General features: G+C 37.3%; 1 protein-coding gene across 28 annotated transcripts in view; it reads left to right on the forward strand.

Annotated features, from left to right (window-relative positions):
* Positions 1 to 15313, forward strand: part of DLG1 (discs large MAGUK scaffold protein 1) — a 144658-nt gene that overhangs the window by 102186 nt on the left and 27159 nt on the right. For all 28 annotated transcript variants that reach the window (XM_017810560.1, XM_017810563.1, XM_017810568.1 and 25 more), the window contains 3 exons: positions 1347 to 1473; positions 3408 to 3564; positions 4322 to 4424. In XM_017810560.1, coding sequence (XP_017666049.1) covers positions 1347 to 1473; positions 3408 to 3564; positions 4322 to 4424 — 387 coding nt within the window. The remainder of the gene's footprint in view (positions 1 to 1346; positions 1474 to 3407; positions 3565 to 4321; positions 4425 to 15313) is intronic.

The following is a 15313-nucleotide window of genomic DNA, read 5'->3' on the forward strand; positions in this document are numbered from 1 at the left end:
CAAATTTTTCATGTATAAATACTGTTGGTAAGTTTGTATATGATCCAAACATTCTGGTAGTGGCTTAAAACGGAAAAAGAAAAAGAGGAGAATGTACACATCCCTTCTGTAATATGTAGTGTCTGTTCAGTTACAAGAACTTCAGGTTTAGTGTAAATCCTCAAAGGTCAGGCACCACATCAGCTACAGCAAATGAGTAAGAGCAAAGAGAATCTGGCAACATTAATTATGTTGAATCTGTGAAGTGTCCCCACCCTCCATGTTTAAGCCTCAAAATTTGAAACACCTACACCAAGAAAAAGATTTTCAATTGTAGAATATGGTCTGTAGTAGCAGGCAGTGGGTATGACTCTGCCTGGTGAATGGACAGTTAAAATTGATGTGTCTAACTTGGAAATATCGTGCACCTTCTTAATTATTTGTTGGAACAATTCTCCTGGCCTTGTAGAATATTTTCTACCAATTGTAATCATTAAGATGCTAAAATTCTTCTAGTCTGTGTGTTGTGGTCCAGGTAGAACATCTGATGCACTTCGTACACAGAATTCATGGCCTATTGTGTAGGAGGTTCCACTAAATTCTTTTATTTCACCTTTCTAGTTTTAATCAATGAAAATGTGAATAGGACAGCTGACCTTTGCTATACAGTTGAAATTTTTTTGCACAACCTTGTTTATTCTTCTCAGTAAATTGATGCCTCTTACCTTGAAGAGTGGAAGGTAGAATAGCCCTGCCTTTGTCTCCTGATGTGTGCTGGTGTCTGGGAGCACAAGAGCATCACTACCAGCACCTCTGCTATTAAAGGTGGTTTTGTTCAGTGTTGAAGAAATGTAACATCCCTCTCTGTTCAGACCTGTCAATCAGAATGGCCTAGAGTATTCTGGAGATACTGGGATGCTGCACATCAAAGCCTTAGATAGAAAGAGGCAGGCAGCTTGACAGTTTGGAAGAAGTGTAACAATAAAATGTTGTATTTTTCACTTGTGCTCTGACATAGTGATTTTAAGAAACTGAAATTCTTAATTTACTTCAGTCAAGTTAAAGACAGCTTTAAAACAGATAAATCTCCAGACTGTCTTCATGGGTTTCAACTATCCACAGTTACTCTTTCTAAAAAAGTTTTATTTGAGACGAAATCAAACTGAAAAATTTGCTTACTGACTAAGTGAGGAGACTGGAAAATGTATAGACCTGAGAGACTATTTTAGAAATAAGATATTCTTAGTGTATCATTTGAACTGCTATAGTTTGTTTTTAGAAGAGATCACTCCTTTGTTTCAGTTCCTCCAACTCTTTTTCCATATTGCCTTAATGTCTTTTTTTTTTTTCCTCCCCTCTCTTTGAAGCTTATTCTCAGCCAGTGGATAACCATATCACTCCATCTGCCTACTTGGGACAGTCCATGCCCCCAACATCACCAGGGCGGTATTCACCAGTTCCCAAGGGAATGCTTGGAGATGATGAGATTACCAGGTAATGAATAACCAAAGCTAAGTGTCAAACTGGTTAACAAGGGAAGCTCCTGTAAGATGTGTTTGTGGGCAAAATACTATTGAATACTATACTTTGTTTCAAGAAGTAGATGTTAGTTTTAACACTTTTAAACATTGTTCTAAAAAGAAAACTGGATATATTTATATGGAGATATATATATATATATATATACACACACATACATGATTTATCAGTCCAGGAATAGTGTTAAAATCAGAAAGTACTGCCAATGCTGCATTAGTTGACAGAGGTTTTTAGGATGGTAATATGAGCAGACCAGAGATTATTTCTTAATTTAAAGCCAGGGATGTTTGGGTTTCCCTGCCCCCACAGACAAGGGTTTGTTTTGATGGATTCTAAATCCAGAAAGGCTGGAGAGCTCTTAATCCTTTCCCTTTAACAGACCCTTCATTCCTTCACTGATTCAGTAGATTGCATTAATCTTTTGTTCATCATTGCTGATAAAGGGAAGCTCTTGTAATTTTGTTGCCCTTCTGTTCTGCAAGTATAGGGATGTTGTACTGCATTTTCAGTATGTTGTTGCTGAATTCTGTGCCACACCATCATCTCATGTGGATGTCACTCAGTTTCTGAGGCAGGGTCTACCCAGGATTGAAACCTAAGTGGCCTAATAAATTGGAGAATGGAGTTTAGTGTAGTGGAAGGTAGGATATGTCTTTGTACTTATTTTTAACGCAGGGTTAGGTAGTCACATAAGCCAAACTGATTCTGTCCTGCTGATAGCATTATGGTTTTATCGCTTTCCTTTAAAATTACTGCAAAAGACTGGTTTTAGATTTCTTCTGAAATGCAAGGGCTATTCAGAAAATGTTTAGGTGATTTTCTTTAAATCACCTTCTCATCTTCTTCTCTCTCCTTCCAAAAAGAGGTTTATAAATTTTGAGTGTTATTTTAAAAGATACTGCGTCTTTATGTTCTCTAACTTTTTATTAAAGTATTGCTGTTATCCAGAGGAATATATATCTAGATATTCAAAATATCATTTATTTGTAATGTAATAATAATCTTAAAAATGAATATAATAGTTGGTTGGGATGAAATTTAAGAATTTGACACTAAGTTGATTTAATAGCTAGTGCAAAAATTGAGTGATTTTTAAAGATCAGACTAGATGATATTTTTTTTGTTTTGGAAAAATGCACCTTCTTTGTTTATCCTGTAAATTAATAATTAATGTCTCCAAATACTTAAGGTCCATTAATTGTTCTTTAGTGCTCTCTAGTGATTTTTCAAATGCAGCACACAGTTGCTCTGCTTTATTAGAAATGTCTGTTTGTGAGACCATTTATGGTTTTCTTGCATTGGATCAAGTAGCAGATTAGTAGACTTTTGGAAGGAGCCTTTCTGCATTAGAAGTTGACTGGCCTTCTCTTGATCAATATTTCTTCTGTCCTCATTCAATTCAGGAGGGGATCCTATAAAAAGAGTGCAACAACTTAGTTTAGGTTTAACTTTTTTAATTGCAGTTGCTTCAAATAAATTGAAAATGTATTTGAGAGTGCCACAAATTCTGATCTTTTTTTAAAAGGGCTTATGCATACTTCTTGAATTGTTTTTTGCTATATTTACTGCTTGACAAACTAGAGTGAAAATAAAGCAATAAGAGTGTATTTTTCATTAAGTTGCTTTCATTAGAATTTGTGATTTAGGTTTCAGAAAGGGAAAATAGTATTTTGCTGAACAATATGGAAAAGTGTTAAGTAGTGACATTTAGTGCTGAATGGAATTGTAGCATAACTGGAATTTAGAATACATTCATACTTACAGATTTGTTCAGTTCACCTAACAACAGGGAGGGGATTTTGTGTCGCATCTAGAAGTTTTTCTAGTTGTTTGTATTACTTTTACTCATATCTAGTGACCAAGATTTCCTATTTCTTTCTTTCATTCAGGGAGCCTAGAAAAGTTGTGCTGCATCGAGGATCAACAGGTCTTGGTTTCAACATTGTTGGAGGAGAAGATGGAGAAGGAATTTTCATCTCTTTCATCCTTGCAGGAGGACCAGCTGACCTGAGTGGAGAGCTTAGGAAAGGAGATCGGATAATTTCTGTAGGATTCCTTGCTTCTTTTATTTAAACAGCAACAAAAGTACTCCCCTCCCTGGATATTAATGCCAGTTAATGATATGGGAAGAATATTTTTAACTGAGCTAAATTTGAGACAATGGAACAGATGCCATTATACTTCTAAAGTATCTTTGAGGACTTTAGTCAGCCTCAGTTTCTCATCTATAACCTGATTAAAATAGCACTTCGCTGTGTCAGAGACATTCAGTGAACACATCTGGTAGCTGAGGAGTGTGTGTCTCTAAATTGTCTAAATTGAAAGAATATAGGCTTCAGAAATAAGCTTTCTAATGAGATGGAGACACTTGGCAGCAGTGTCTAAAACTGTGCTTTACTTCCTGGAGTAATTGTTAAACTTCCTGTTAGTCTTAAAAAGATTCATTTCATACCTATCTAAGAGCTTTTTCTATATTAGTATTGAAGGTCATAAAGATTTGGTTTCTTTGTAAAATTACTTAATCTATTATTTCTTTGGGCATTTACATTGTAGTTTGGAAGTTACTGAAGAGGAATTTTGTCCTTGTAACTACTGTTACTAAAATGCTGATATTAAAACACATCTTTAATTTAGTTTGAACTGTGAAAAATGCTTTTGGTCTAAAATGAGACACACATGTTTCTGCTTCAGTTTTTTTTTTGATGCTATTTTTAAATCTTAAATTTTTTTCCGCAGGTCTGTGTTCTGTGGTGATAAACACCAACATTAATTTTGATAAAGAGCTTTTTTGTATTACTTGTAGGTGAATGGCGTAGATCTCAAAGCAGCAACTCATGAACAGGCAGCAGCAGCCCTGAAGAATGCAGGCCAGGCAGTGACTATTGTAGCTCAGTACCGTCCAGAAGGTAAGGGTTGCCTTGTACATTCAAGTTCCCTTATTCAATTTTCCCTTCAGAGAAAGAAAATCTGCAATGTCCTCCCACCTAACCCCTCTTCTGTGGAGAGAAGAAACAAATAATGTGATAGGTGTTGTCACATATGTGTTAGCATAATTGCAAGTGACCAGAATAGAAATATCTTCAAGTGTTGGTGCCGTGGCTTGATACATTTCTTGCTTTCATCATTTCAGAATTTCAGTTTCTTCAGTAAATGTTACCACTGTCATAACATAAAAAATAATCCAGTAAATCCCGAATTTAGTAGAAATACCACATTGTTCTTTTGTATTTCCAATTTTCTTTGCCCTTTAATATAGTGGTTTTATATGCCTTAGTGGTAGGAGGATAGAAGACTTATTCCTTCTTTGTTAGGTTGATTCAGATGACACAAGGAGACTGTGAGGTTTTCATTCCTCTTTTTCATACTGAGCTCACGTTTCTGTTTATCCAGCAATTTCTTCTGGTCCAGATGAGATTGCAGCTGATGCTGATTAGCCATCCTTGTGTGTTCTGCATAACAGCACTTCATCAATACACACATTTGTCATCTTATATTTCTGTAGCACAAGTCAAATGCCTTTGTCTATTTGAGACTTTAAAACTTTAATAGTCTAAAATTATATGCTTACCTTGAGTCTGTAAACTCACATATAGAAGACATTTTTGTTGTCTTATGAACTGTGATATCAGCAGCTTTCTCCAGTTTTACCAAATTGGAGAATGCATCACTAATGTTCCTTGCAGTGACTTCTCTGCTTAAAACTTTCCTTTAACAGTACTGTCAAGGGATGAGTGTAGGTGGTTCCTCAGGACTGGATGTGGAGCAGGACTGCTGCCTTCATCTCTTAGGTGCTGATAGCAGCACATTTGAATTCATTCTTTATTTCTTCTTTTCTGTCATATTTCTTCTATCCTGACCTCCCCAAGTGTTTGAAACTTTAGCTTTCATGTTCCTCTCCCCCTCCACCTGCATCAACATCGTCTCTCTCCCCTGCCCCAAGGTCTCTGTCAGTAATAAGGCCAAATGATTGGTTTGTGTCTGCTTCATGGTCAAAGCCCTGCAGCCAGCCCACGTTGTCTGTATTGTCTCGGGATGGAGTGCATCCTGGTCACATGTTCAATCTGCAGCTTGCTGTGTTCCAGGATTCATTTTCTAAGAGTGCTCACTCTGAAGCTTCCTTTTAAAAAGAAGAGTAAGGTCAGCATTGGTTCTGGAATATTTGCCTTGGCTTTGTGTCAGAATTGTCAAATGTTGCTATTGATACACATTTGGCCTGTCCTGTGCTTGGCTCTTCAGTATTGTAACAGGTGGCTTAAATTGTTGCAGTTTCTTACTCCTTGGGTAGGGATCCCTCAGCTTAGATAAAATGTTTTTAGAGGGGGGTTTCTTGGTGTGTTTTTTGTGGGTTTTTTTGTTTTGTTTTGTTTTGTTCAAAGAGGGCATTTATGGTCACTGTTTCTTCTGCCAGGCAGGCATGCTAAGATGTGTGGCTTCTAGTGGCAGAACAAATGTTTCTCTGGTAGAATATGTGTTCCCAGGACACAAACACTTTTTTCCTTGCCAAAGAACATATGCAGACTTCATACAAAAGCAGCAGTTTTTCAGTGCTCTCTTTCTAGGATTCAGGTTTTAAGAAAGAAAGAATCTCTTCATACTCTGAAGTCAGAACTCTTTTCCTTTTAGTAGAAAAGAACTAAGTGTTTTGGATGGTTCCTGCTCTTTCTGCAGTGGAAGTAACAGCTTTCTTCATTGCCACTTGTCCAAGTAGATAACTTATTTTCTTGCAATGTGTATTGAGGTACTTGACTGACTGCTGAGATTTTGAGTCATTGTAGAGATTTGCCCAGAGCAACATACGCTGCTGCTTAGAAATTTCTCAACAACTGTCACTTGTAGATTTCAAAGCTGGAGCTGTGCTCATTCCCTCATGGTTACTGCAGCATTCAGAACAAGACTGTGTGTGGTTGAACTGTACTGAGAAGGCAATTTTGAAAGTCTTATATGGCCCATTTCAGAGGATGCATGTGGGAGATGTTACTTGAATTATCTGACACATTAATCAAAGAAAAGATTCCCCCCCCCAAGATGCTTGGTCTGTGTGACCACTCTTTCTTTCTGAAACTGTGCTTCAGATCTCCATTTGGAGTGATGATGTTGAAAGTGTGTTAGGGTTCACTACCCTTTTGAAGTATGCCATGTAGGAAAATTGTAACTAGGAGATTGAGATCTGTTGTACTTTGGTGGCAAAGTATGAATTGGCACATGGCCAACCTGTCTCAGAAAGCTCTAGTTTCTACTGTCTTGACATCTCTGCCTTATTCTTATTCCTTGTAAAAAAACTTTGAGTGGAAGTCCAGCTGTCAGCTTCTTTAGGTCTGGTGTGCGAGGTAAATTGGATCAAATACTCATTGTTCATACCTTAGAGAAGAGAACATTTCCTTAAGGGTTACTGTTTGTTTGTTACCATAAAAAAGCAGTCTCTTTGAGATTTGACTTTCCAAGTAGAAAATACCATCCATGTGATTGAGTGCTCTTGATAAAAGCGTGTATGTTCTTTGCTCATCTTCATATTTCCTGAATTATGGTTGCCCACAGTTTTCTTTTCTCCTCACTTGGTTCATTTAAGTTGGCAAACTTTTTTACATATGTGTGTGTTTGCATAGAATTATCTCAGCTTTTTGTTTTTGCCATTCAAAAAAAGGTTAACAAGTATTAAAATGAAGCGTTTGGAAAGTTCATCATTGCTGTTTCTCAAATGTCTTCATAAAGATGGAGAGCATCAGTTATAACTTGTATTGCAAATGTATTTTATTTGTATTTATAAATCCAGCAGGATTTTGTACGAATGCTGACAGCTAGGACAGATCAAGGGGATTCTAGACATCCATCAGGGTTCATTATAGCTGAATAAAGAGATTCAGTATGATAGGAGCATTTGGAAGACACTTGGGACCGGCTGACTTCACTCCCTGTAATCGTATATGACAGTTTGTGTGTTCATAGATGTGGTGGGGAATGCTAACTTATGTTTTTACATCCTACTACATTTCCTATTTCCCAATCAGAAATTTCCCAGTTGTCTTTCTCCTCAAGTCTTTGGGAAACGTGGATTTCTGCAAGCAGTTCTCTCATTGGAATGCTTGAGTTAGGCTGTAGAAAAATGAATCACTGGAAAAGTCTCATGCAAAGAGTTGAATTTTCCATATCTGTCTCTTCATGTCCATGGTTTATCAAACACTAGTTACTGGACTTGGGGTAGGCTAACGTGTCTGAATAAAATTGATTTTTTTTTTTTTAAATCTGGTCTCAAATTATGTAACTGCTGACTTATTTTCCCTTAAATCTCCAAAATGTTCCTTGGTTATAGAATTGGGTGAAAACAGATGTAATCACATTCCTGAAAATATCCTTCTTGGCATTCATTTAGTTTCCAGCAGTGCTCAGTGGATTTGAGAGAAGCCTTACAGAATTTTTCTACTGCACTGAATCAAATTTCAACAACTTACCAGCACTCTTCGGGATAGCTAAAAGCCAAACAGGGAATGTGAATGTTCTCCTGTTTACAGAAGTGGCTCATGCACCACTTGTGTAGCACCACAGCTGCACTCAACTGACTTACACTTTCTCTTTGTAGATTCCAGGCTTTATCTTGCAACATACCCAGGAGCTACTGTTGTAATCTTGTTACCTACTGGGTTGTACTGGTACATCCTTCTGTGGCACATACATGCACGTGGATGTGGATACAAAGTCTCCCTAATTGCAGAGATCAGTGGGTTTGGACCTGTTGGGGCTGGAATCTGCAGAGGAGGGGTCCATGGTAGGACAAGAGCAGGAGTTTGTGAAATGGGAATTATCCTGCAGAAGTGTGGTCAGAAAGTCAGGATGCTGTTCTCATTTACCTCTCAATTTGGAAGCTTTTCCTTAGTCTCCCCCCTTACTCTCCCTGCTTGTACTACAAATTTCTATCTCATTCAAGACATCATTCATGAATTAAAGGGGATTTTGGCTTTACCTTGAATTCCTTTGTAAACTAAATTCCTCTGAAAACTAAAAACCTGCAGCAGTTTCAAAATAAGCGATGTTGCTTCAGTACGCAAAAGTGTTTTGATAACCCATTTTAACTTGTAGAGGTTTCCTATCCATTTCATTTTCCTGTTGTTCCCTGGCTCTGAGAGACCTCAGTGCCACACTGCTGTGTCACTGGGTTTTCTGCAGAGGTAGGATGGCAAGGAAAAATTGTCATGTTAGTGTGGAAGAAGGAGAGGAAACACTACGCAGTTTGTCTCCTGGGAGTGGGGATTCAGAGGTGGTCAGAATTATGATCATGTTACGTAGCAGGGATACAAGAACATGAGAGTCTTGGTGCTTGAAGGGAATGTAGTGAGGAGAGGAGCAGCAAGGGGGAAGTATAGGACTGTGCAGAGGTGTACAGCTCTTGGAGGGCTCTCCATTTCACATTGACATCCATTGTGATGTTCATTCAAATTAAAAGGTCATCTGAGGTATTCTTATGTGTTTTCAGTATGACATAACAATAATGTTACCTCAAAATTGAGAAATTCTGGAAGGTTAGATTTTGCCATTCCAGAAAGATATGAGGTGCCAGTAGATTGCCTTAATGTGTTATAGCTTCAATGCATTTAAGGGTTTAAAATTAAGAAAATAGATAAAGAAATATATTAAAAATATAAAAAAATTCTACTGAAATTTGATAGAAAATAATTGAGTGGATTAATTTTTTTTTAATAGTTATATTCTGCTAGACCAGAACTGGGCTGTATTAAGTGTATGTATAATGTTTACTGCAATTACATATGAATTAACTGCTCTTGGAGGGCCTTGAAAAAGCAAGCAGGCAAAGTCTATTGGCATCAGCAGTCATTCCTTGGTCACCTCACCTTTCCCCCTAAATGGCAACATTCAGATAAGTCTGTCATGGCACAAAAGGGTAGCAGCCCTTTCTGTTTCCCAAGGATCTACCTGACATACAAAAATAAGAAAAATTGTAATTTTAAGTAGTACAGTTGTCTTTTGTTCTGTGAGTTAGCAGTTGCCTGATTTAGAGTTTATATTCTACATTGGTCTTCTCTTTGTAATTCAGCTGAGCAAGTCCATCTCTATATATGCAATTCTTGTCTGAAAGGGTGGTAAGATGTTTAAGTGATTAGCTTTCTGTTCTTAGGTGATTGGGTAGATCAGTGTAAGATTAGGATAAGGTGGAGCCAAAACATCAAGACAAGATTTCAAGGTATTTTTTGTAAAATGTCTGCTTCCGAACCTACAGTGTTGATATAGGTAGCTATCACAAATTCTTGCAGTTTTATAATGGAAATAAGGATTCTCCAGTGCAAAACATTCTACTGACAGTAAATAAATACAATCCTTCTCTCTTTTCCTTAAAACAAATGAGTAAATAAAAAAAGGAGGGAACAAAAAAACCTTTTGTTAGAGCTCTCCAGTCAATGGCCAGCGTGTGGCTAATTTTTCTGTTTGTGATGCTGCAGCTATGGACTGTTTTCTAGTGGAACTTCTGGGAAATGGTAGCATTTTCATATGCATAAGCTGAAATTGTTTTCTGAACATTTGTCTTGAAATATATTGTAAATCTTCTGTCTGTAAAAGCCCAGCTGGGGTAGCACAAAGCCAATAATGTTTGCGCAAAACTTAGTTTTCAGTAGTTGTTTTTTATCAAAGCCGAGCTTCCCTTGCTTTCTAGCTGAGAACATGGATTGTATTAAACAAAGGTATTTCAAAAGATAAGTGCATCCCGATTTCATAAAATTTAAAAAAAAAAAAAAACAAAAACAAACCACAAAAAACTTAAAAATAAGTTTGCTCTGTTTTCAGGTACATGGCTCTGGTTTTCCAGATTTCTGTTCTTGCTTGTTTTGTACCTGGTTCTACTCATTTGCAAGTAATTAGATTAGTCAATTAAAGTATCTTCAAAACTTGACCCATTAAGATTAGAAAAAGGGATCTGCTATATATAGCCGTGGTAGACACTATAAGGCAGCTTACACATTTTAATCCTTTAAAACCTCACTCCTGCTCTTTAATATACTGAATAAAATTGTTGGTGAATGCGTGGTAAGCCTTCAGCAACATTTCTAGTGTATTTACCTCAGCAGTGACAAGCTGGACCTAGTCTCCTTCTGAGTTTTGCAGGGTCTTTGAGAAGTGTGCTTAACTAAACACAAATGCAATTTTTCTAATCTGTTTTGAAATTCCTTGACCCAGTCTTTCAAGTGATTAATGAGGTACAAGCTCATTACACATTGGAGTGCATGAAAGCCACCAATGCTTGTGGAATGCATTGTGGTCTGTTCCAGGTAATGTTACTATAAAATGACAAGCACTGAAACAAAATAATATCTCCTCAAACATGATTTATGGTGGTTTTATTGTGGTCCATGCATTTTAAAAGAAAAACAAATGGAAGGTAAATACAGGATCGGTGTGATGGTGGCCATCCTGACTACCAGACTCCATTTCTCTGATTGGAAGCACCATGAAAAAGAAAATTGAGTATTCTGAGAGTTGAGAAAAGACTATAAATCAGTATTATATAAAATTGTCAGCACAAGAGTCCTACTTTGACAGATCCAATGGGTCCTGCTAAAGGGGGGCTTTCCATAGACAGATGGGAAGAGGGAAGCAAGGGGCATACTTTTTTAATTAAAGTGAACTTTTTCAGCTCTACGTGGGTTCAATATATGTAAGAATCTCTGCTTCTCAGTGCTGTGCTGCCATCTGTTCCCTATACTCACATCCATGCTTCCTTGAGTTGCTGTTCCTTCTGTGCTGTTTGCTGGGTTTTCCATCCCTTGTGTAGCCTTCTGTTCCTTTGCCCCATTTGCTGGAATGTGTGTTCCAGACCAGATACATTTTCACTGTGGACTTGTTTTTCTTTTCTCCTGCCTGTACAGACAATTCACCACTTTTCTGTGTGTTCTTGTTGCCCACTAGACAGGCAGTCCAGGACAGTTTCACTGCTCAGAGCCTTTCTCTGAAGTTTTGATTTCTGTTCAAATAAATATTGACTTTGAAAATGTTACAGTTTTCTAGGTGAAATCACTTTAGCACTTTGGGAGCAGAGTAATCTTGATCCAGGACTTCCTAATCTTCCCCCCTCCTCTTTGTCTCTTGCTGTGGAATACGTGCAGACATGAACTAGGCAGATTTAGTCTAGTTTTGCACCATCTGCTTATCCAGTGTAATTTTGAAGTTTAAACTTGAGCTCAGATGTATTCATCCTATGTTCTTAACAACTGATTATGTGTAAATCTGTGTAGACTTTGGGTTTTTCTTTGGTGATTGTGGGGTACTGTTGGACAAATGCTATGAATTGAAGCAGCAGGTGCTTGTTCTTCCTCAAGATCTATGTTATGGTGGCAGGTACTATTCCCTCTCTGCCTCTAAACTTACTGGAGAAAATTCTAGCCAAGAAAAGATGCTCTTATTCTAATGTTCATATTTTACTGTGTTTCATGTTGGTCTTGTTGCCTGTTACCCTTTATTTGATGTATATCAGCAGCAGCTTTCCTAAAATTCAGAACATTACAAGAGATTCTGAGTTAAGTCCCATTCACTGATATTGTATATACATGGGGTTTCAGATCCTGATCAAATTCTTACCTGGAAGGAACGAGGGGTTGGATTGTGTGGTTTTCTTTGGTTTTTTAATTTCTTTTTGGGTGAGTGTCTGTGTTTCTTGTGCCACCATAATTCTCATTAAAATACTGTTTCAGAATCTCAGTGTTTTGGTGTCTGTGGAAATTGGAAGCATATTTTTAGATTGAGTTCCTATGATCAACCTATTCCATTTGAGTTAAAATCAGTTTTACTTTTTCATTTTAATAGCTTATGTCCTTTCTGTTTGGTTACCCTGATCACACTAAACCTGAAATCAATCCTATTCTGTCTCAGCCAAGCTCTTAATTTCCTGTTAACCAAGAAAGAAGACTGTCCTTTTCTTCTTGTTCACTGTGCCTGTTCTAGCTCCAAATTTCTGGAACGTTTGAGTGGGAAAATAAAACTTTTTTTAAAAAGTGATATGTTTAAATGTGCATTGTATGACTTTGTCACACTTAGCCATGTGGAAGTTTGTTGTGCTGTTCACTGTGATTTAGGGAAACAAATGTGATCAAATTTGTCACACGCTATATAGGATTATTATGCATGCACATAAGAGAGAATGGAATTGTAAAGAAAACAGTTCTCTAGCATTTGGGAGAATCTAGGATGATAAGATGAAGGAAATAAGAGATTGAAGATACAAAAGACAGCTGATATCCAACTCTTCTTAATAGTAGAGATAGAAATATAACCTTTCCTACACAAATTAGCAGAGCTCTCCCTTTGCTTTGTAATGCCAAAGTTGAACCAACCCTGCTTACTCAACAGGGGACAGGTTCTAATCCCTTTCTGTCTCCAGCATTAATTTCAGTACCACTGTATCTAATACTAAGGTTTCTCTTTAAGAAAAACAAAATCCTGTCTACTTTCCATCTCCAAACCCAGTGACTTTGAGATTTCTATCAGTCCTGTTCCTCCCATCTTCTGTAAGACAAATATAACTCAAATTTTAGCTTGCTCTACATCAAAGGAGCTCACCAGATTCTGTCTGCAGTGTTTAAGCTTTTCCTAAGCAAGACATTTCTTGGCACTCCTTCTTTTTGAACATAAAGGCTTCTCAGTCCCAGCCCATTAGTTTCCTTTTTTGCTTTATTCATATGGCAAGAGTGTCTATGGTGAAATTCTTCTCCTTCTTACTCCTACAGATGTCCCTGTCACTCATTCAGCTCTTACTTCCCAGAAGTTCTGATGAGAAAAACTAAATTATTACAGGAAATTGCAAGACCAGCAACCTGAGGATGATATATAGGATAAAGTAAAGTTTAGCAATAGTAGGGAATAGCCTCTCTGTTAACTCTTACATCTTACATCAGATGTAAGAGTTAGTTTCCTCCTGCATAGGAGGAAATCTGATTCTTCCAGCAGATGACACATGATAGTTTGTTAACAGAAATTTGCATTTTTTTGCACTAGCTATTGCGAAGAACTGCAGATATTTTCAGCACTGAACAGACTGTAGCACAAGAAAATACTTGAATTATCTGGTCTTTTCCTGCTTACTTTCCTTTCACACAGGGGCAGAAAAAAATCTTTTATGTCAGAAATCTCTGTTACCATTCTTGTACATTTGGTGTTTAGAGCTTTAATCTTCCAAAATACCCAAGAAACAGGTGAGAAGCTTAAAAGATAATTTCTTGAGTATAAATGAGTAAAATGAGATGACTTTAGCCAAGGCCATGCAGTACAGTAGCACAGAAGGAGTGGGCTGTTCTCTCACTGCAACTGAGCCCTTCCCCTAAGGGGTGTTACTTTTTAAAAAATGTCATTTTCTCACATTCCTCTTAGGTTACTGTCCTGTTATCTTACATTATTTGGTATTAGTAATAGCATCAGTAGTGGTGGAAATAATGTTTTCGTTTTCTTGTCAAACAACCTCATCAGTCTAACTTAGTGCTGGTAAAGTGTTTGATCTTTATTTGTAAAAAGGCACTTGGTGCTGTTTCAAAAACTAAGATATTATCATAAAAACTACTAACTTTTTTTTTAAAGGACAAAAGTTAGGGTGATTTAAGAGACTGTTCATACTCTCATGATCTGGGTAGAGTTAATTATAGATGCATCAGATTTGTAGTGACCTCATGAAGTGATATATCAGCAACTGGTTCACCCATTATTCTTCTGTAGCGAATATTTTTTTTTCCTTCTGTGGTTTGTTGTAAGCCCAGTGCTCACTGTGTGATGAGCCTGTGGGGAGAAAGGGCTGCAGAATGTAATGTGATAAAACATCCCTAGTGTTTAGATGACTGTTGAAGGAACCATAGTTCTGAGATTTCTCAAGATTCTTTACTTCAGAGCCCTTTGTGTCAGTGCTGCATTTCCTGCATGCCCGTGGTGCCCGCAGGGGGTGAGGGTGCAGCTCGGCAGAGCAGCGCAGTGCCCGGTCCAGCAGCTGCTCACACACCCTGGCTCTCCCAGTGTTGACTTGTTATAATCTGGCATCACGTGTTCTCCCGGGGAAGGTGGTGGCTGCAGAACGTTTCCTTTGACTAGGAAGGTTTTGCAAGTGGATCTGTTGATCCCGAAGTCCAAACTATTCTGCTGAAGGAAAAACTTACTTGCTCTGAGTTCATATTTTATGCTGACAGCATGTAAGTACCTCGCTTCAGGAAATGTTTGTCCTGAACAAGCTATTACTATTTTACTGCCTGCATTTGTAGCTAAAATCAAAATGCATTTAGCTTAGTTTTATTAGTACACAGTACTGCTTAAGAACACAATCCGTTTTTCCAGGATTAACATTGTACATAATTCTGTGGGGGCAGTTTGAATCTCTAATGCCGTTTACAAGTGGATTGAGATTCATGCCAGAATTCTGGAGTTCTTTTTCTTTTACTGAGCTCCCAGGGGAACATGGTCTTATTTCAGAAGATGTTTTCCATATTTCCCACCTTGTAGTGTTAAATTCTTTATCTAATTCAAATTCAGTAATTTTAAAGTACAGACACTTTTCATTCCCATTTCTTAACATTTAAAATTTAAAATACATAGTTCTTGGTTATAAACATGTATTTCACATGTATATTCCAAAGTTTTCCTATTGTCATGGGTTAAAAATTATCTGTATCACTCTTTTTATGATTATGAAATTGGTAATTATTAGTAGAATTGTTTGTCTTACTTAGGAAAAAATAGTTACTGTGAATTATAGATTTAACCCACAGAATTTAAAAGTATAATTTTCTTGTGTGTTTACTATGCCTAATCATAATTTTTTCAG

Source organism: Lepidothrix coronata, unplaced genomic scaffold, assembly GCF_001604755.1.
Source record: "Lepidothrix coronata isolate B3197 unplaced genomic scaffold, Lepidothrix_coronata-1.0 Scaffold29, whole genome shotgun sequence".
Lineage (NCBI taxonomy): Eukaryota > Metazoa > Chordata > Aves > Passeriformes > Pipridae > Lepidothrix > Lepidothrix coronata.